The sequence below is a fragment of the Eretmochelys imbricata genome, chromosome 5, assembly GCF_965152235.1.
Source record: "Eretmochelys imbricata isolate rEreImb1 chromosome 5, rEreImb1.hap1, whole genome shotgun sequence".
NCBI lineage: Eukaryota > Metazoa > Chordata > Testudines > Cheloniidae > Eretmochelys > Eretmochelys imbricata.
Window position 1 is genome coordinate 5,162,829 of NC_135576.1, and position 22,595 is coordinate 5,185,423.

A 22,595-nucleotide genomic window follows, 5' to 3' on the forward strand; every position below is an offset into this window, starting at 1 on the left:
GGCACATGATGGCATATATCACATTGGTAGATGCGCAGGTGAACGAACCTCTGATAGTGTGGCTGATGTGATTAGGCCCTATGATGGTGTCCCCTGAATAGATATGTGGACACAGTTGGCAACGGGCTTTGTTGCAAGGATAGGTTCCTGGGTTAGTGGTTCTGTTGTGTGGTTGCTGGTGAGCTGCTGCTGCTCTGAATCCTACCTGTAAGAGATGTTTCTTCCCAACCTGTCAGTCAGCAGATGGCCCAAAGAGGGAGGATTTATAGCCCTTCTCAGAATAATTCTAAAACATTTTAACCTAATGTAATTGTGGCTGCTAATTATCCATACAAATGTCCAATAGATTGCTAAAGCCTACTAAACTCTTGACCTGCCTGATGGCTTGCAGCAGAGATCCATGAGCTGAGTTTGTGCTGTGTACAAGTATTTCCCTTTATCAGTTTGAGGCTATTGCCGACAGATTTCACTGAATGTCCCTCTGCGTTTGGATTATGAAGGAAAGTAAAAGGGACACCCAGCAATTTCTCCTCTCCCACATTCAGCATTTTGTTCTCTTTCATCACCCCTTACTGGTCTTCTCAAACTAACCTAGCCCATCATTTCTACTCACTAGGCCTCGGACTAATTCGGTGGCCCATTTCTGTATCCCTTCGGCTATATTCTCTTCTGAGTTGTCTACAACTGACTGCAGTAATCTAGGTGAGAGCATGAGAGAATTTCAGTATTTTCTATCCATCCCATTTTTGATGCATCCAAACAAGGCCTGCTTTTTGACTACTGTGATGGGGCAAGGCCAGATGGCTACAGAAAAGTAGTGGGAGATAGATATATTAGCTCCAGGCTAAACAAATCCCTGGTACCAGGATAAGTGAAATGGCAGCTGCTCCAGGTCAATTAAGACATCTGGGGCCAATTAAGAACTTTCCAGAAGGCAGGGAGGACGCTAGGTTGATTGGGACACCTGAAGCCAATCAGAGGCTGGCTGAAACCAGTTAAAAGTTAACTCGTTAATGTTTTTCTTGTGGGTGTGGGAGCAGGACATGGATTATAACTGGAGCTAAGAGGAAGTCACCATATGAATTCCCTCTTCAGAAAGCTTTTTCCCTGCAGCTTCCTCTGACCAGAGGGCTTACAGCCATTTGGAGACATGTAAGTTCAGAGATTTCAAGCAGAGATTTGCTTGGCTAGGGAAAGCATTGTATATTAGCACACTGCATTCTCCATAGCCCTTACTACTGTGCTGAAACCACTGATAATCCTGGACTGCATCTGGCCCACACTCCAGCCAGATCTGGCTTACATAAAAGCATTTAAATAAGAAAGCCAATGAGCAGCACCCAACTCATGGAGGTAGTTCTGTTTCATTGCACTTGTTCCAAACCAGCCATTCCAGCCTCAGACGCCCCAAGAGAATGTGACTTTACAGTTAGTCATAGTTGAGATCACTTCAGTGCTGGTGGGACAGTAAGTGGATTCTCTTCTGGGAGCAGACACTTGTTAGAGAAGGCTCGTGTGTTCGGATACCGATTTGTCCCAGAATGTCTGATTTCTGTGGGGCAACAGTAGGTCAACTTAATTAATGGTACATCCCAGAGCTGCTTAATCTTGGGGGGAGGCAGGAGACATGAGAAGAGGGGAGTTGTTCCTCATCCTCCCCCTCCGCAAAAATATTCCTAACCAAAGGAGGAAACTAAAACTCCAGAGTAAACTAGTGAGAAAGAAACAAGTGAACACCATTCACCACACTCACCAACCTCCACTTCTATAAACCACAACCCTATGTTTAATGTACATACAGGATTGTGGCTTAGCACTTGCCCTGTGCATGCTTTGACAATACTGTTGCCTTATTCCATGCAGGCTGGAAACCACAACAAAGATCAGATAGGAAGTCTACTGAAAGAATAGAGATATAATTATATACTGAATTTTTGATGTTATCGATAGCCCAACTGTCAATACCCACATGCTAAGCAGCATCACGTAGAAAGAGCACACATCACAAAATGAAGCCTGCATGTCATTTGTCAGCGCTACACCCAGATCCATTTAATTTCAATCCATTAGTCCTCACAAGCAGTTTTTCTATTTGTCTTCTTGCCTACTTTGTATAAACTGAATTGTGAAGATCACCAATTGTCAGACACTAGATGACATCCAGCAGGGCAGAGGCCAAGAAGTTCAGCATCTAAAGATCTAAACTCAGAAGAGGAAGCCCCTTTTACAACAAAAGGCAACTTGTGTAGTTTCAGGTAAGTCCCAGTTTTAAATGACCAATATTCTTGTGCAACCACCATAAAAATCTAGTCTCTACTGGCAGTTATTAAAATGTTAACAAGTCACGCCAAATCCAAACCACCAAAGTCAATCTCGACTACAGGAAAAGAAGTTGTGACAGGACACCATGACACACGTGGATGATCCTGACGGTTCCCAAATGGGGCAGACAGTCCGACTAAAGACGGACAGGAAGAGGCTCTGTATGGACATTTTAACCCAGATGTCAAGAGCTGCTCTTAATAGAAGAAACCTTCAAAATTACCTCAGACGACCCCTGGCTTTCATCCGCACAACCATGATCTTCTGATGCTCGGGACTGAATTCTGTATTTAGTTATGGTTTCAGAGTAGCAGCCATGTTAGTCTGTATACGCAAAAAGAAAAGGAGGACTTGTGGCACCTTAGAGACTAACAAATTTATTTGAGCATAAGCTTTCGTGAGCTACAGCGCACTTCATCGGATGCCGAATGCATCCGATGAAGTGCGCTGTAGCTCACGAAAGCTTATGCTCAAATAAATTTGTTAGTCTCTAAGGTGCCACAAGTCCTCCTTTTCTTTTTGTATTTAGTTATAAAATTAAACAAGAGTATATTTCCCAAGTCCTTAAGACTGTAACATGGGAATCCAAAAAATCCTCCAGCTTATTGTTAAGACTAGAAATTCGAGACAGGAGAGCCCAGTTACATCAGCTTACCTCTTTCTCAGCTCTAAAATACTGTTCTCAACAGCATTTGTCCCCTACGACTTTGTCCAGCCTAGTGTTAAGTGTCTCAACTAAGGAGACGTCCATGCCCTTTCCTGGGAAACAAGTCTCAAGTTGGGAAGCTTTTCTTGCTATTCAATCTAATTGTTGAACAATTTCCTTCATTTCAGTTCACAAGTCCTTATCCTCCTTGAAGCATCCTACAGAACGCCTGCCTCCTTGGGGCTTGCGAGGATTTCTCTAGTGTAGATGGGCCCAGTGACGGTCACATCTCACCAACTCTAGCTGCTCAGCAGAGCCATTATTTAGATTTTCATCGTTCTCTTCTCAAGCTCTCTAGAGCCACAGGATATTCTGCCTGAGCCATGTGTGAAGAAGATAAAGCTATCACAGCCACATGATTTGGTGAATGATGCTCTCTAATAAGAAACAATATTCAGAGCAATGACTGCTCACGGATGGGTTGGACATATTTTCTTTTCCGGCTGCTTTCTGGATTAACAGCATTTGCCTTCAGCCTCTGCACAATGCTAATTTTATTGCTAAAGGTAAAACTCATCACTTTTGCTGTGCCCCAAAGACTACTTATTTTCCAAAATGCTGGGTTTCCGTAGTAGCATTATGCGTGCCTATGCCTGCCAGCTGATTTATGGACTTTGGTTTCAAGGCTGTATGTATTGACTGCGGTAGAATGATCAACAAAAGGCAAGTATTCCTCAAGGGCTCTCCACCCCTTTGTTTGGGTGTGTGCTAGGTCACTTGCTCTCTGACATCCTACAACGCCTTTGAGTGGAGAATGTATACCAGTGTTACCATGACACCAAGATGTAATGTTTTATATTGAACATGAGGGGTCTCCCCGCCCCCTACCTTCAAACCCTTCCCTGCAATAGCTAGGGTTGAGATTTTCAGAGCCAACTATGGGATCTGAATGTCCAATTTCCATTCGTTTTAATGGGAACCGGATGTTCAAATCCCTTTGGTTCTTTGAGAAAGTTACGCCTATGTTTTGAAGGGAAAAGGAACAGATGGGATAAACCAAGTTTGCTTCTTCCCTTCAAGCTGTGCTGGACTGAAATGGTCTCCGATCTCTAGGCCAGAACCAATGTTTAGAAGCATGACAAAGTAGTTCTAGAACTCCGAGCACAGGAAACATCTAACTTATTCCAAGCACTTTCGGCACGGGTTCAGGCCTGAGAAAAGCAGGTACCAGATTTCAGACAAGTGTTATTTTAACTCAAATAAAAACCCACCGTTGTGTTTGGCGGGGATGCTGGAGCGAAGAACATTAAAAGGAGTGGCTGCCAGTTTATTGTACCGGTCAGCACTGAAGCACACAGCTCTACAAGGGAAGTGGAGATACTTGCACTGCCAGGGTCTGTAGCAGGGCTACATCAGTCTCTTGAGCGATAAGCCAGATCACTTGTAGCAGCTTGATAAGGTCATCTGAAAATGTCCTGCATGGGGATGCCACGTCTCAATACTGACTGTCCTCGGATGTGCCTAACACAAGCATTTCAACTGAATGTTTCCTTAAAGAATTTGATTAAATCCAGCATGGTAGCTTAGAAATGAATGTCTCAGTTTGGGGTGAACAGCCAGAACGTATGAGAATATAGCAGCGAAAAATCTTACTAGAGCCTTAAACCCAAGGTGCCCAAGATCTCTTACCATGAATACCTCTAGCAACTTGCCAGGAGCCAGAAAACACCTCATGGGCCTAAAGTGAATTAGATTACAGCTGTCTACATCCAAAACAGTGACATGTGATCTTCTGAGACTAACTCCCAGCATCCAATGTTTCCTCTTTAGCTGATCAGTTTTCCATTTAGATCAAGATAGAGCAATGCATGAGAAGACATGTATTGTCAGCAGACCACATCCGAGTATTAAATCAAAGGAAGCTACAGGATGCATTTTAGAAATATGAGTCACATTCACCTTCCCCTTGAACACCCCAAACCTATTTTAACGTGTTGAATCCTTACCTTAGTTGCTGTGTTTTGAGATGATTGTTCTTCTGTACAAGGTGTTGACACAGATAAGGAAGGCAGCCTGGATGAAGAGGATAATGTTGATGTCTCCATTCCACTGTCCACATTTAAAGCAGAAAGTCCAACAACTTGATGTCCGTTGAGTTCACTAGCCTTACTGGGAGAGCAGGCCTGTAAAGAGCCATTTTGGAGACAGGTAGCGCTGTGAAAAGTGCTTGTGAGCTTTGACATTTTCTGATCGCTCTCATCTGAGTCGAGCTTGGGAAAGGAGAGAGATTTGATATTGCTCACTGACGTGATGGGGGAGAGGGACACTTTGGAAGACAGGGACATCTTTTCACAGTTTTCCAACTGTGGTAAAGTGATAAAGCCATTGGGTTTGTGAAGGGGCTTGAAGTCCAAGGTAGCCCTTTCTATGGATGCCAGAACTTCCTGATCTTGTAACGCAGATTCCGGCCCTACTTTGGGCAAGTTATTCTCCAACAGTTGGGTGACAATTGGCCCAGTCGTACCAACGTGAATTTCAAGAATATTTTTCAGTTCTTCTTTTTCATCAATAGTTTTTAGCTCCAGATTGTCAAATGGGTCTTCTTCACATTCAAAATCTGCTGGGTTGAAGTCTGCCTTTGGGTAAGGCGGACTAAGGACCTTTTGCTTTATGGCACTGCTGTTGGCAGGGGTGGGAGTAAGAATGTTATTGTGCTGTAGACTAGCGAGAATAGGGTTAATGGGAAGTGGCAGAGCTTCAGAGAAGCCCATTTTGCTGTTGTTGTCTGAAGCAGCCTTGGAATTAGCTATTGCTTGCGCAGCCTTTTGCTCTGCTTCTCTCTGAGCTGCTTGGATTTTTTTGATGTCTTCCGCCCACTCAACAGTTCTCTTTTCCAGGGAGAAGTCATACTGTAAGGAAAAACGAGATTCAAGGGTAAGGAACATAGTCACTACTTTATGACGGCATCATCATCCCATACGTAGTAAGGAACATGGAGTAACAACTTAGGGGTATTACCCAAGGGGTGGGGAGGATTTCTCTTAACTAATATCTCTGCTCACCTACAGACAAGCAGAAGACATTCTTTGTGCCTCTAGAACAGGGGTTCTCAAACTTCATTGCATCAAGACCCTTTCTGACAACAAAAATTACTACATGACCCCAGGAGGGGGGCTGAAGCCTGAGGCCACCCTGGGAAGAGTGGCCAGAGCCAAAGCCTAGTCCCCAGCACCCCAGGTGGGGGGGCCAAAGCCATAGCTCAAGGGCTTCAGCCTCAGGCGGGGGGCCTGTAACCCTGAGCCCTGTCACAAGGGATGAAGTCCTCAGGCTTGGACTTTGGCCCTAGGTGATGGGGCTCGGGCTTGGCCTTTGGCCCCAGCAAGTCTAATGCCAGCTCTGGCGACCCCATTAAAAAGGGGTCGTGACCCACTTTGGGGTCCGATCCACAGTTTGAGAACTGCTGCTCTAGAAGCTAACCTTGGCTATATGCCAATGGATATATTCTATTCCTCCTTTCCACATGATTTTGCTTAAAAACTGTTACGAAGATGAACACAATACCACAGCATCTATCTCCCACAGAAGAGAGCATGCGTAGAGTAGAAATCAAGCACACTACTCAACGGTAGATCTCTACTATGCTCTAGTTTCAGGATTTGCTGGTAGGCTGCAGATTCCCCTGTTGATGAACTGGCCACAAGCCACACAAGAATAGAGTAGATTCTGGATTACTGCATCGCTGGAAACATCATGGAATTTTTTACCTCTCTTCAGAAGAGGTTAAAGTCCATAGCAGAGTTTAGTACCCAACAGAAAGAAGAGGTACTAACCTACGTATTGCCAGTTCTGCCAAGTCAAGAACCCAGCAAAGGAGTCATAAAACTGAGATATTAGCCCCTAGCTTAGGGTGCGTTTTTCTATAGAGGCAGATCTGTGTCGCTATTACCAGCATGACAGGGTCCCCTGAGCTTTCTCACATTTTAATATGAGCACTTCCTTGGAAGTGCAAGCACAAGGATCAAATCTTACATAACCCTCTAGGCCAAATGCCGCCCATCCCCATATTCACACGGCACATATCACTGTAATAATCTTTCTACAAGGCATACCTCATGAGGTACCATTCGAAAACTAATACATTTGCTGGTCAGTAGTATCATGCTGAAATGTACACAGCAACGTGATCTGTAAAGTTATGAATACAAGCTGAAATGACTGAAATGTGTTTACCAGGCAAGTCTGGGGAGGGAGCAAACCTGTTTCTCAAAGACACAAAGACAAGCTGGCGCCTCTAGCCAGGTGTCATCAAAGTTGACTGATGATCAATCACCAGTCAAGTGGCCATTCTTTGGCAGTGAAGGGGGGCAGGAAAAGATTGAGACTCCACGCCTCCACCCTCACAGCTGGAAGGAACTTTAACTGGGATAACCCTCAGGAAAATGCATTTCAAAGGGTGACTGGACTATAAATTGAGGGTCAAAAACACCCCAGGTACTCCTCCCGCATCCCCTCACCTCCTTTGACCACGGAGATAAAGGAACCAGCCTTTGGACTCTGTGTAAGATCTTGACTTGAAAATTTGATCAGCAATGTTGCTGGGAACCTGTGGTAAAGATTTTACCTTGAACCAAGTTTAGTTATTAAAAAGCATTTTTTCTTTGCTTTTCTTGTAGCCATTTTTTATTTTAATGCCTTATAGTCACTTAAAATCTCTCTTTGTAATGAAATAAACTTGTTTTACTCAATCAAAACCAATTCAGTGTTGTGTTTGAACTGAATTGTTTGGTAACTCCAGCAAACCGTTGTACACTGACCCCTTTCAGTATCAATGGACCTACAATATCCCAACTGTCCAGGAGAGGGCTGGACAGTGCAGCACATGCGTTTCTGGGGAAAATCTGGGACTGGGAATGTGTTGGGGTCACCCTGCGGATCGTAACTAAGGCTGCTAGACGCCAGACTGGGGCTGGTGTGTACCTGACAGGCTGCTGGGGTCAGAGTTGCTGGAGCAGGGCTATGGCTATATGCAGACACTCAGCATGTAACCTGCATGCTGTTTGTGAGACGCAAAGGTTGGGAACTACAGCAGCAAAGCATTGTGAAGCACCCAAGGCAGCAGGATGGGTGGTGACAAAACCCCTCTCTGGTCTGGACTGCACCCCAGAATGTCAGACCTGCCCACACAGCCAGTTTGCAGGACAAGAGAATTTACAGTTGCACAAGTGACAGAACAGTCCACAGCCAAAATTACTTAAGGCGCTAATGCTTTACAAGAGCAAACAGTGGTACCTTCTGAGCACGCAGGCTTAGCCTGTGGATATTCAGTGCAAAGGACAGACACTTCGCACAGTGGCCTTGGCCCTTATGCCGTGCTACAACACTTGACATGCTGAAAGCAGACAAGCCTAGCACCAGCAAGCTGGACTGTCTTCTGCTGCAGATGTCAAAGGAAGCCGTGCACCATGACACATGACTTCACTGCAGCAGTCACATCAGGCACACCAAATGTGTGTGTCACTGGCTTGGAGGGAAAGGGAAAGGAGAGTTAGCGCCACGTCCCAGGCTAGCCATTTAGGGTTAAAATGGGCCTCAAACATACCAGATCAACTCCTTGTAGAAAGTATACTATGAAATCAAAAGACTTAAACTATTGATTTGATCGGCTCTGTGGTCAGGACTCAAAATCCATATTCCAGGGAACTCTGTGGAAACATCACATGGCATAAAGAACACCAAGCCACTCTACTGCGACCTGCCATTCTCTCTGCATCAGGATTGGCACTAAACAGGACCTTGGCTCCTAATTTAAAATTTCAGTTAAATTAGTGCGGTTGGATTTCTAGTACCAATTTGAAAATGATAAGCACACAAGGATTTTTTAAAAGTTAGTCTGTTTAATCAGTTGATTTCAAACTAACCAAAAAAATTAAGGCAACTTAAGACCACGTGCCTGGAAAAGAGAGGAGAGATTTATTTGCCAAATTACATAACTTGGCCACATGGCTGGGTAAATAAATTGTCAATGAGAACTACAAAGCAAAACAAGAGCTAGAAGTGTAGTTCTCCACCCAATAAGAGCAGGACGGGGAAGTCAGAAGCCACAGAACATCATGCATACGCACCAAAGCGCCAAATCTACTTATCTACTTTTTACACAAATTATAACAAAAATTAAATTCATTTGACAGCAAAAAAAAAAAAAAAATCCACTAACTCCAAACAACCAGGATTTTGTAAGAGTGCTAGAACGCCTATATTTGAATTTTCCATTCTTGTTAAAACTGCCAAACTGTAGGATAGTCAGGGACAGAAGGAGCAGAGTTAAGGTTGTTGTTGGAATCTGAACTGTGAATTTCCCGACTTTCCCATTAAAAAGTTCTACTTAAGTATACGTCTAACTTGAACTGTATCAAAGCTCTGTTTCAGAATTTCCTGGGCTTTTATTCCTTTTTGATAAATTATGACGACATGTATAGCATTTGTGATAAGCACCGTAAAACTTGCAATTACAGCAGGAACATAAAAATTGCCATATCTGTCTCTATAGTCTAGTATCCTGTGTAGGACAGTAACTGGAACAAGATCTTTCAGAACAGGGTGCAGGAAACCCCATAAATGGGCAATTCTAGAACAACCAGGATAGCTCTAGCAAACGTTTATATAAGACCTAAATCTGGATATTTCAAAATTTATGACATACCAAAAATTAACAACAAAGGGAACAAACAAACAAAACACCCACTTACCTGGGCTTCTCTGACAAGCTGGGGAGAATCAGGAAAGCAGAAACCAATGGGTAAGCCAACCTTGGCTGGTGTTTTGAATTTGTCTCCGATCTTAAATGGGACATCATCAAGATAACTGAAAGGCCCTAAGATCAAAAGTAAAAGTTACATCAGAGACTCAAATGTATTATGCATTCCTGTTAGCTTTCAAATATGGAAATGTGAATCTATTTTATCTTTGCTAACCTACCTGCACAAAAATGAAAGTAGCCAGAAAAAGAACATACACGCAGAGCATGCTTGAGTTTGCTGCCCCACTTTTATCCAAAATATTTTTTTATACACACTTTTCAAATGGCTAAAAGGTTGAAATTTGGTCTCAGATTTCTGGACAGATTATCAAGTAAGTTTCCCTGCACTAGTTTCTTTTGCCTTTCGCTCTGTATACACTTAAAAGTTATGTTGACATAGCTGTGTCGGCCAGTGGTGTGAAACAATCACGCTCCTGACCAATATAGCCCCAGTGCAGAACTGCTATGTCGACATAGCTAACGTTTGCACAAGGGGCGTTCCTACACGAACAGAAAAACTTCTGTTGGTGTTAGTTGTGTCTACACTGGGGACTACGCTGGCATAGTCTCCGCAGGGTAGACATACATTTAAAGATGCATCCACACTGGGGGTGGGCAAACTACGGCCCGTGGGCTGCATCCGGCCCGTCAGGGCTCTGGATCCGGCCTGTGGGATTGCCAACCCTGTGGCACCGTGGGCCCCGCACCACTCCCAGAAGCACCTGGGACTATGTCACTGCAGCCCGCGCGCTGCCCCGCCTGCGGGCGCCGCCCTCCGCAGCTCCCATTGGCCGGCGATGGGAAACCGTAGAAGGGGAGCTTCAGGGGAGCTACCTGCAGGCAAGGGCAGCACGTGGAGCCCTCTGAATCCCCTCCCCTAGGGGCTGCAGGGATGTGGTGCTGGCCGCTTCTGGAGCAGCGCGGTGCGGCCTGGGGCCAGGGAGCCTGCCTTAGCCCTGCTGCACACCGCTGTCACCCCGGAGCAGCTCAAGGTAAGCAGCACCGGGCCAGAGCCCTCGCCCCGAACCCCTCCCGCCCCCCAACCCCCTGCCCTGAGCCCCCTCTTACAACCCGCACCCCTCCTCCACACCAACCCCTTGCCCTGAACCCCTTCCTGTACCCCAACCCCCTCCCATACCCTGCACCCCAACCCCCTGCCCCAGCCCTACATTCATGGCCCTGCATGCAATTTCCCCACTCAGATGTGGTCCTCATGCCAAAAAGTTTGCCCACCCCAATTTACAGTGACTCAACTTCAGTTTTGGGACCCCAGTTTCTGTACCAATCTAATTTCACTTCCTTGGTCAGTCAGCTGGTATACTGTGCCCTCTGCTTATCACACTGATCACACACTTCTCACTGTTACCGTGTCCCCCTCGTCCCCCCACAATCTGTTTTATCCATCTGTTATCTAGTCCTCTACTTGAATTCTAGACTGTTTGGGGCAGGGACCATCTCTGTGTTCTACGTTTGTACAGTACCCGGTGCGGTCGGGCTACCAGAAAACAAGTAATAAACACCAACGACCATCTGAAGTTTTATGACAGCACCCCCAGCTGGGAGAATAGATGGAGTTCCAAACGCCAATCTGAATGGCAATTTGTTTGAAAGTGATATTAACCCCACTCCTACACCAGTGTTCAATGAACAGTTCATCTGTACATTCACTTTTGGGGTTGGAATATTATAGAAGATGCAGCTACAGAGTACTGTCGCCACCTTAGAGGAGAGACCGAGCTCAGGAACTAACCTCTTTTCACAGCCTGAGCAATCCCAAAGATCACTGATGTGTCATCTCCCTTTGACCAAATTTCAAACTTAAATGGCCATTCATAAATACCTCCTGCGCTCCTCTATTACTGAATCATCTACAAGAATGCAGCCAAGCGCTAATGAAGGACAGGTTTTCAAAAACAGGAAACACCCTATCACCTGGGGCTGAAGACTTTCAGCGAGCCCAAGCGATGATAGCCTTGCAGGATCTGGCACATCAGCCTGCTCTCAGATTCGTGCTAAAGAGATAGTGTCCTTTCAGCTTTGAATCCCTGGGACTGACTATTCTAGAGCCGATCTTGTTCCTCACCATGACCGGGAACTGAAGAAGTCTCTCAGAGAATTTAACAGTAACTTTACTCATTGCACCCCCAGCAGAGATAGCAACATATTCAGTGACTGCTCAACAGCACTGCAATTTCGATGTTGGGAGGGGACCACGGCCATTACTGCAACAAGGCGTCTAGTTTAAGGATGTGTGTATTTGAACTGGTACACTAACAACTCCCAAGTGTTAGTTTATGCAGAGATCGTGACCAGAGTGCCCATCAATGGGAACGGGAATCACAACCCATCTAAACCAGACCAGACGCCCTTTGATTGCATGGGAGAGATGAGGTGCGTGAGGTCATATCTTTTATTGGACCAATTTCTGATGGTGAGAGAGACCAGCTTTCAAGCTTAGACAGGGCACTTCTTGAGGTCTGGGAAACATAAGCCTGGTGTACATTACAGAGTTAGGCTGACGTAAGGGAGCGTACAACGACCTAACTCTGTAAGTGTCTACACTAACACTCAGCTCCAACTGATGCAAGTCATCCAATACACCGACTTAATAACGCCACCTCCATGCGAGGCGTAGAGCTTCGGCTGATGTAGTTAGGTCAACACAGCGTCAGTGCAGTCACTGCGTTGTTGACATGGACTGTTGCTGCCTCTCAGAAGCTGTCTCACAACTGCCCCAATTTGTGCAAGCGTTCCTGGTCAGGACGCACACCGCCGACACAGGGAGCATAGTGTGGACAATTTAATTACTGTGCTGGCTGTATGTCGACGTAACTTAGGTCAACTTAATTTTGCAGTGTAGGCTTGCTTGTACTCAGTGTCACAGATAAATACACAGTGGAACAGATTGTTTAGCGTAAGTAACTAACACATAGTTTACGGGACCATTCAAGGTGAAGTGGCCCATTAACACTCCTCCCTCCCATCGCCTCCTGCCCGCTGCGGACCAGCTGTTCGCAGCTGTTCCGCAGCGTGCAGAAGGTGCTGGGTGGAGGGGGAAGGAGCAGGGACGGGGTGCACTCAGGGGAGGGGACGGAGCGGGAACGGAAACAGATGGGATGAGGTGGGGGCTTGACGGAAGAGGTAGAGTGGGGGTGGGGCCTGGGGCTGAGCAGGGGTTGAGCTCCCCCAGGCAAAGGGAAAATGCCCGTGCTACACTACGCGTTGTGACAGGCATGAGTAGGAGTGCGACTACTGCTCTCTGTCTTGTCTTATCTGAGCACCAGGTAGGGAGAGATTAAAAGTTATGATTATTTTTAATGCCACGTGAGCTAAAGCCAGGACATACAGCACTAAGGTGAGGGACGGTACAGGCAAAGACTGGCTGCTCTACTCAGGAATTTGCTTCTTGCTAGTTTCACCTTAGCAGTCAGCGTGTGATACCTGACAAATATTACTGGGAAATTATTTTTAGTGTCTTCCCAGTATACCGGTATTCTGACTGTGACCACCACTGTAACCTGGCATTTACCGACGGGCTGCCATAGACATGGGAACCATCCTCTCTCTCAGGGTAGCCTTTCCAGAACACTTTGTGATGGGTTTATAGAATTTCCTTTTGTGGGGAGAAAGGAGAGAAAAACCCCAAAGGTATATTTCACTTGTTTTACCCAGGTCAGGGATTTTCCTTTGTATCAGAATATGGTTAGAGTCCTGCCCAGAATGTGATTTAAGCCATTGGCCTTTTTTTGCAGAGGGCTGAACATGCCAATTCCCCGGAAATGATTTTAAAAAGCAGATTGTTCAAAGCAGGGAGCAAAAAGAAACTGGATTTTAGTACAGACGTAGGCGTGGCTGTTACTCAGTGTTCATCCACAGCAGCACGCACACATGAGTTTGTTACAACTCACATTAAGTAACAGGATGATATTTAATATGTGGCTCCTTGGAATTTGGACTCTGTTTAAACAATTATTATAGCAGACCCAGGAAGTTCAGAAAAACATGCACCCACTTTATTCAAACCATCCTTTCTGCCTCGGCCAAGACCAACAAAAGAGTCAGTATCACTGTGTATCACCGATTATGTAAACACAGGCCTGGTCTGACCCCCAGATGCCTCAGGTGCATCCCCAGGAAACAATGGCCTCCACAGTCTAGCAGCTTGATGAGTGAACGTGTAAAGAGGTCACCACCGACGTGGGGAATCGGTTCAAAACAATAAGGAAGGTACCTTTAGTGGTCACACTGAGTGGAGGGTGTAAAATGGGGTCCAGCCAGGATCGCTCCTCTCCCAGCACTCCCTGGAACCAGAACTGTGCAGTGAAGACCCCCATACACACACACACACACACTCTGAGCACTAGGATCCAGGTGGTGTCTCCTCTCCCCGTCACGTAGCCTTGGGGGAAACCGTGCAGAGAACAACCAGCCAGAGACTCTAGTTGGTAGGAACAGACAGCCACTGCAGGGACCTATGGATAGTCCAGTCAAAACTGCAGGATGTTCTGACTGTCTCTGGCCAATTGACTGTTTTCTCCAACCCTCCCTCTCTATCACAGTGTCTTCACCTCAGCTTCACTCCTGCCTGTCCCTCCTTGCCATCTTCCCTCGCCCCTTCCCTTTTCTTTCCATTTAGCGGATCTCCTCCTTGCTGCCATCACATGGTTCACCCTGCTTGCACCCTTTCCCCCCATCCTGTGTCAGTCTTGTCTATTTAGATTGTTAGCTCTCCTGAGAAAGGACTTCCTGCTACTCTACACAGCGTCTGGCACGACGGGGCCCCATTCTTGGTTGGCCCTTCGCACTACCCTTATAAACACGAGGAATAACTGGAGCAGTTTTGGACATCAGCTGAGGAAGCGGCAGCAGCAGCTTTCAACCTGCGTGGCAACAATTAGCACTGTGTTAGCAGAACATCAAACACTACCCTTGGGAAACTTCAGTTCACCTTTTCAACACACCTGCAGAAAGCTACATTTCCAGGCACTGCCATTCACTCGGCTTGCAAGTCTCTAGCTTCTAGTTCTTCAAACACCACCACAGTGCACTGAGCTCCGTGCTCAGAGAAACCTGCTGGAGCATTCTCTTTCTGAAGTATGAATTCAGAAGGTGGCTTCCTCAAAGCTCCAGGTATAACCTGGGTTCCCCCCATCCCTCCATCTCCCTACTTGATACCGGAGGAGTTGAACTGGACTGTGGGTTCCACCAGAGGGGAAGGTCTCTGGCCTGTTCCCCGATTCTCTAGGTGGATCAGCAGAGACTGCGGGGATTGTTCTTCCTTTCCCCATGCTGGCCAGTGATGAGGCTAACTGAGTGAACGGCAGATCTGAAGCACAAAAGCAGCCAACTGAGGGCTGCCGTAAACCTCTGAGGCGAGAAAATCCGCCAGTAAGTGCAGGAGCCACCAAAGCAGAGGAGGAACTCTGTCAAACTCTTTACAGGTAAAGCAAGTAAAGGCCAGATACCAAGAGGGATTTTACAACTAACCAGCTTTGTAATAGCCTCATGTAAATTCCCATAAACAGCAAGCACGGGGAGTGTGTTCATTTGAAGTGTCAGCTCTGTACAATTCTAGAAACTCTGTACACGCTAAGCTGCAGCTACTTGCTGGGCTAGATGTTGTGTCGTAAACTGCAATTATAGGGACAGTGTCACCTATTTGTTCTTTTGGACGCTGGGAGGTGATTGAAAAGAGTTTTCCCCACTAATTCCCCAAGAGATGACAAAACAAAAGTTGTGCCCATCCCTCCCCAGAAAGTTTAAGTCAGCACATCAATAAACTTAGTGTTAGAATTGCCAATATCAGCAGAAACACAGAGAGCCTCACAACAGGGTATTTCAGTTAACTACTGATGCTGCAGAGCCATTTCTTTTGTTCTTGTTATTTTGTTATACAAGGGGCGTTTCCCACCAGATTGTAACAATTAGAGCCCAGAATTATAAAACCTCTGGCTCCAAATGCAATATTAATTCTGCATTGCACATATACTTATTACATTCAACAGTAATCAGCAATTAAACAGCACATGGTCCAGCTAACTTTGCTCCTGGAACTCTAACAAGACATATTAAAAATTAGATACCATTTCTTACCTATTGTCACATCTTTGATTAAAGAAAATGTTACAATCTGGTTTCAGGATTTATTATGTTTTCATTTTGCATTTCCTAGGCTAGTCAGTCTGACTTGTTTATAGTCCTTTCCCTGCTGTCGTCACTTTCTGATCCCTTTATACTAGGGCAAGGAGAAAGCATAAAGGTCAACTTAATGGGGCAGACTTTTCCAAGCCTTCCTCTCCCACATGGTGGAGTGCTCTAGTGTCATTTTGCTCACCTGAAACACTATCTGGAAAGAGAAGGGACTCTGCACTCTATGAAAAGGAAGAAGTCTGCATGGACAATCACTTTAACTTAGGTTGGTACTGGTCATTTCACAAGCAATTCTTGATTACACATACAACTGCAATATTTGCATGCAACTGCAAAAATCGGATCCTCAATCACAGAACTTTGAGGGTCAGAATAGTTTCCCACTCTCCCGTCCCCAAAACTTTAGACCCGACTCCAGCAAACGCACACTTAGCTTTACACAAACGGACTCTAGTGAGATTATTCATGTGTAAAATTAAGCACATATTTAAATGTGTGCAGGATCAGGAGTTTACAGAAAATTCCACTCCTTTCCTTTCCTCCTTCACTTACCCGAAAGTAAGTTACTTAAATGGATTCAGTTCAAACTATATTTGAAATAAATTCATCACAGGGCAGACTCCAAGCATGAGCAGTTTCAGTCATAAGGAGACTTTATGGAAGTTATAAATGAGGAAAAACAGTTTAAAATCAAAGTGAAGTTGCAACCTTCGCTATATAGAGTTTGCTTCTGCAAACGCTATTCCACTGGCCTACTGTTGGTTTAATTTCACATGCACATGCATACACCAAGCTAGGGATTTTCCCGTTTTCACGTTTGAAGTGTTCTTAATGCCATGAGTGAAAGATACCAGACTGAAGTCCTTGGTTTAGGCAGAGAACAGGCATAGGCAACAGAAACGTAAGTTTCCGCGCCACTGCCCCACCAATGCCCTTCCAGCCCTGACATGAAAGAACCAGCTCTAGCAGAGACAAAGCAGACTAATCTCCATTGAGCACTCAAGCCATGGCCTCTGTGCTGACTGCCAGTTAATGCCAACAGTGGAAGTTTCTGAAGTGCACACATGTCCACTGAAAACCTGGATTGAGGCCAAGTTTATTGCACACAAGTCAATCAACAGCCAACAGAAAATGGCTACTTTTGGTCAGTAGCAGGATGGTGAAAGGCTTTTGAGTCTCCTATTAATCCCAAGAGCCACCCAATCCCGTTATATTATTAGATGGGGGGGGGGGGGAGGGAGTAGAATCTATATTAGAGGCAACACAGAATGTTTTACGGGGAGTTTCCTCACATTAATCTTTCCAATACAAAAATACGGCATTTCACTTACCATGAAAGTCGGATCCCGACTTCTTAGAAGCCATTTAGAATCTGAAAAACAGTTTAGAAGCATTAATAATCTTTCACATAGGTTAAATAATATAATACTATGAGCTTCTATTTTGTCTTCCACCCAAGGATCTCAGGAAGCTTTGCAAATATTTGTTCAAATTTAGCCTAATGCCCCTGAGACATGAGTAAGAAAACCCATTTTATAGTCTGCGAAACAGATCTGGATTGTTAAGTATTTATTTAGCGTGCGCATAGTCGTCTAGTCAAGTGAGGACATTTTCAGTGGTGTGATGCAGTTCTTCGAGGCCATCGCTGAACCTAGTCAGCAGGTATTCATCGACAATGTGCATCATCGTCGGTGTTGCTCCGCAGCTACACAAAGGACTGTCACAAAGGCCCCAGTGATACTTGCCCGGTCCAGAACCTTTTCAACAGGGACCTTGGAGACAGGGCAGGTCAAAACCAGGCAGGCAAATTGCTAAGTAACTTGCCCAAAGTCACACCATCGGGGCACAGTCAGGAAGAAACTAGGTACCCTGACTCTGTGTTTGCAGCGCAAGAGCATCCTTCCTCTCCAGCTGGTCTTAAGATACTAAACATGTTTATCCTACATGGGGGAAAAAACCAAACCAAACCAGATTTAGTTCATTTGTGTCCAAAGCCCTATTTTCACGGATACGCTTAGAAAGTGAGAGCGCCTTTCAGGAGTCAGGAGATGCAGAGAATTATGCAGAAGCCAGCAGTGAAACGGACATTGGTCCATGTGCACTTTGCACTACCTAGCGGGCAGAAAACTACATAGTGTAGATTCCATAAACATTGTGTATTATCTTAGAACATTTTAACCAAAACTCTCTTTAGTTAATGTTAAGAAAACCTCTGCAGAAGCTGGGACACAGATCAAAGGGAATACAACGTGCCTAAGATACGCACGAATCTACTAGCAGTCTGTGCACTACACCTGCCACCTGTGGACAAGCACAAGAGAGGCCGCAGCTGACTAAACAAACACAACATGCATCTGTTTTCTCTAGTTACTGAGTTTACAGTGGCAAGGTTATTAGATCTAGAGGCCCTTGGACGTGGTTTCATCGGGAAGATCTTTATTTTGATGAGTACCGAGGGAAGGGAAGGAGTCTGCTCTGGTGACTGGAGGAAGAGGATGGATTCGGCACTCCCAGATTTTATTAGCTTCGCCAATGACTCGCTCTCTGACCAGATTTAGATCTGAACGCTGGCGGCCAAGAAAGGCCCCTTTCAGCACAGCAGCAGGCAGCTCAGCAACACCCATTCTAATGAAAAGCTGCTTCTCAAACGCAGCTCGCAGATTACTGAGAACACTTCCTGCCCGGATAACTCCGAGCACTAAAAAGCCCGAACGAGTGCCCAGCTCGCCTCGGCTAGGAAAAGTAGATGGTGGTTTCAAACAATAAAATTGTGCTCATGTTTTAATTAATATGATTTTAAACAGCACTTAACACCTAACGTAGACAGGATTTAGATCCTAGAGTTTCATATTATGCATGAATCAAGGTCAGCACATTGGATGGGAGGGGCCTACCATGCATTCTTGAAGGGACCTTAACATGGTCTGGCCCCACCAACTGGTATCAAAGAAATCTCACCCTGACTGGGGCAGACCTATCGTTGACACCCACTTACCACAGGCCATCTTCCTAGAGAAGAATGGTTTCAGAGTAACAGCTGTGTTAGTCTGTATTCGCAAAAAGAAAAAGAGTACTTGTGGCACCTTAGAGACTAACCAATTTATTTGAGCATAAGCTTTCGTGAGCTACAGCTCACTTCATCGGATGCATAGCTCACTTCATCGGATGCATATGCATCCGATGAAGTGAGCTGTAGCTCACGAAAGCTTATGCTCAAATAAATTGGTTAGTCTCTAAGGTGCCACAAGTCCTCCTTTTCTTATAGAGAAGAATGAGCCTAATAGATGGCATCATTAGGAAGTTTCCCCTAAAATGTTCCTTTTCTTAATTTCATCCCACTATTCCTGGTCAGACCACATTTATGGCACCCAAGGATTCTTCTCCTTCCTTACTCTGCATAGATTTGAAGGGTGTAGGCATTAACACTCTCCCCCTGCCTCCCCGCATCACTCCAAAATGGCATTGATTTACTAAGCTCACTCTTACTCAGTCTTTCTTCAAATCAGTCTCCTTGGATTCCCTCCAATATGTCTACCCCCTCTCAATGAGAGGGCCACATCTGAACAGAGCATTTTAGGTGTAACATCACCTGAACCAAAGAAAGGAAAAGAACCACCTACCCTGATCCACAAGTAACGCACATGAAAACAACTCCAGGTTTCTGTTGGGGTTTTTGGGGTTGCAGGTTACAGAAAGCATTGCCTACTACCCCAAGGAGTAAGTTTCCTAGCTTGCCCCCCCCCAGCTATAACTGCGCTGCAGTGTCCCTTGCCATTGAAAGAAACAAGACAGCTGTGCATTGTTTATTGCGAATTCAATTTAGTAAATGTTCTAAGTGTAACTTTAGCGCCTCTCTTCCTGCTATTACACTTTCCCTCCAAACTTCACTCCGCTTTCTCTTGCTTTTCATTCCTCTACTAAGTCCTGGTGCACCTCTTCCTGCGTTTCCTTCTCCGTCCCCTCCCTCCATACCATCCCCTCACACCCAGGCCTTGGAAGTTGTCAATAAATACCCAGGACACAGGACTAAACCTGTGTTTAGAAGTTTAGTAGCCAAAGGGATGTAATATAGGTGCCACTCCTGTCCCATTCCTGGCACTGTCCAGAGGATGTACCCAGGTAAGAAACCAATCTACCCCAACCTACTGCCCCGGGACCAGGTTCAGGGTTAGCAACTTTCACAGCCACATCCAGCTTGGGTTTGATTGTCCACAAATTCCTCTTTGCTGAATGGAAGAAAGAGCATGCCAGTCCCTCTGCACCTGAGCCAACAGACACCTCAACTGCCCACAAGCGAGTTAGGAGTTTCTACAACTTTACCTACCACCAGCTGCCTGGCTGCTACCCGCCCCCCCACGCTCCTTTTTGGGTCTTCCTCCTTTGTGAATAGCTCCAGGAATGTCCTCTGCTACTACTAAGAGCTTTGACAGTCAGCAGCTAAACTACAGTCTATTTCATTGCAACCCAGAGGGCTCTGAGCAGCAGTTTTGAGCATGCTCCAGCCTGCAAAGTACTGAGTTTGAGCCATCTGCAGACTCAGGAAGGGAGCAGTGCCTCAGTTTACATTCAGTTCTCATTTGGAATGTTTCCTTTGCAGTTATAAGGACTAGAAATGTAACGCACACACTGGGAAAGTTTCCTACTCACCATGGGCAGAGGAGTCTTCAAGATCTGTCTTTAATACTGCTGTACAGCCCTCTCCCCCCATTCCTTTCTGATTCCATATGCAAGAGCTTTTGTGAAGGAGCAGTGCCCTTTATGACTCTCTGGGATCTGTCCAAGGGGGAAGGACTGGGGTGATTTTAGCACCCTAACAGCCTCACCTGCCAGGTCTTGTATGCAGGTCACCAGTATACAATCACTAACAATGATAAAGGCAGAGAGATCCAGTAGTGACTGCATGAATGTGAGACTTTATTCTGTGCTCTTAAGGTCCCCCATCACCATCCCCTGATCTGTCTGTTCACCATGTCCCAACATGAAACCCAGAACTGTTGGATTACTGCCAGGGGGCAGCACCCAGTTAAAGCGGCACCGGGGTCCTGGGAGGGACATGGGAGCCAGCAGCAAGGCGAGACACCGGCCGACAGAGGGCGCTCTGGAGGCTGGAATGCTAATTCCCTGAGACGTCCAGCAGGAGGTGCCACCGGTGAGTCCGCGCCCGGCTACACCACCAAAACTTCCTGGAGCACCATGGGCTCATTTTAGGCTGTGAGCAATGAGTCATGTTAGGTAACTCGGTATCTATTTTTAACTCAATCAGGTGTCATTCTGCTGATGCTTTCTCTAATACACCTCTAGGCTTGTTTATTTCACAATTTCTCTAATTTCCGTACAATTTCCAAAAAACACTAAACCAAACACTACTGGCTTTGGAGATAGCTGGTACCCCTGAAGAGGGAACAAAGAAAGTACTTCAGCTTCTCGAGGGATGCAGAGAAAAAAAGAGTACACTAAGTCTGCAGCCCAAATAATGCAAAGAAAGGCGGCCAAGGACCAAGCAACCTATGGATTACCTGGCACAGCTGCACTGTAACTGCCAGTGTAAATGGGACTTAAACTGACCCCAACTCAACAAAGAAAGGCATTAGATAGTAGATCACACACTATATTAAAGAGACTATGCCTTTTAGACACCAAATCATAGGGCTGGGCAATAACTGAAGATAGAATTAACATACAATGACTAAACAAACAAGGATTTGGGGAAGTCGACTTGATATTTATTACAAGAGAAAGCAACATGAGTTTATATGTAGGTAGAAACTATATTTGACTCCATTATCCTCACCCTTCATATGTCACTAGCCTTGGACTGTAAGATCTTTGGGACAGGCACTGTGTATACCTCTAATTTCAGCACCTAGCCCAACGAGGTCCAACTCCAAACAAGGACCTTTGGACACTACCATGGGTTATTACAAATCCTACATTCCTTACTATGATCACGTCTCTATTTACCGGCTAATGCTGGAGAACTGTCAGAAATAAAGTTGTAAAAGATACCTTAAATGGGAGGAGAGAAAAAACATTTTCAAACTTCAGTGCACAAAGGGGAGGGATTGCTCTGCGACTCCAACAGGAATTATCTAGAGTAAACTCACACCCTACACTACTGGCTGCACATCAGAGTACCAGAAGCAGCTTAATCCTTCCTGCTGCAGCAGAAAGACAGATTACAAAAGTTTGGCCCTGAAACGGATGAGATTGTAGATTATTATATCACTATAATCCTGATGAACCCTATCAGTCTGTGCAAAGAACGGGCTATGCATAAATGTTATACACAGGAATCTGCACTAGCTAAGCACTGTCAGTGAATAGGACACTGAACTTGGTCCAGGAACACAAAGGCTAGTTGAAATATCTTACAAAAATAAAGCTGTAAAAGCCCAGCACAAAAAGACTTCAATGGTAGTAACAGGTATCAACCAGGAATCGCAGTCATGCCAGAAGACTACAATTTAGGCTGTCTTCACTGCCCAAAAAGGTGTGTTTTTCCCATGGGATAATTAATGCACATTACCCATCTCATTGTAAAATCCTACCGGACACACGGCACGCTGCAGTGTTTGCTGTGAGAGAGCTCGGGAAGGTTAATACTATACTCTTCTCACAGTAAATTTTATTAAAGCTAGTGTTTAAAATCAAGTTTACACAAATTAAGAGGGAAGGTACTGT

The 22,595-nt window shown here is 45.4% G+C and overlaps 1 protein-coding gene across 1 annotated transcript in view; it reads right to left on the bottom strand.

Moving 5' to 3' along the window:
* The window catches only part of UBAP1 (ubiquitin associated protein 1), a 53,374-nt gene that overhangs the window by 7,969 nt on the left and 22,810 nt on the right, over positions 1–22,595 (bottom strand). Inside the window, exons 2-4 of the mRNA XM_077816607.1 lie at positions 17,246–17,286; positions 9,715–9,839; positions 4,975–5,877 (exon numbers count right to left, since the gene is read on the bottom strand). Of these exons, the coding sequence (XP_077672733.1) occupies positions 4,975–5,877; positions 9,715–9,839; positions 17,246–17,279 (1,062 nt within the window). The 5' untranslated portion in view covers positions 17,280–17,286. The remainder of the gene's footprint in view (positions 1–4,974; positions 5,878–9,714; positions 9,840–17,245; positions 17,287–22,595) is intronic.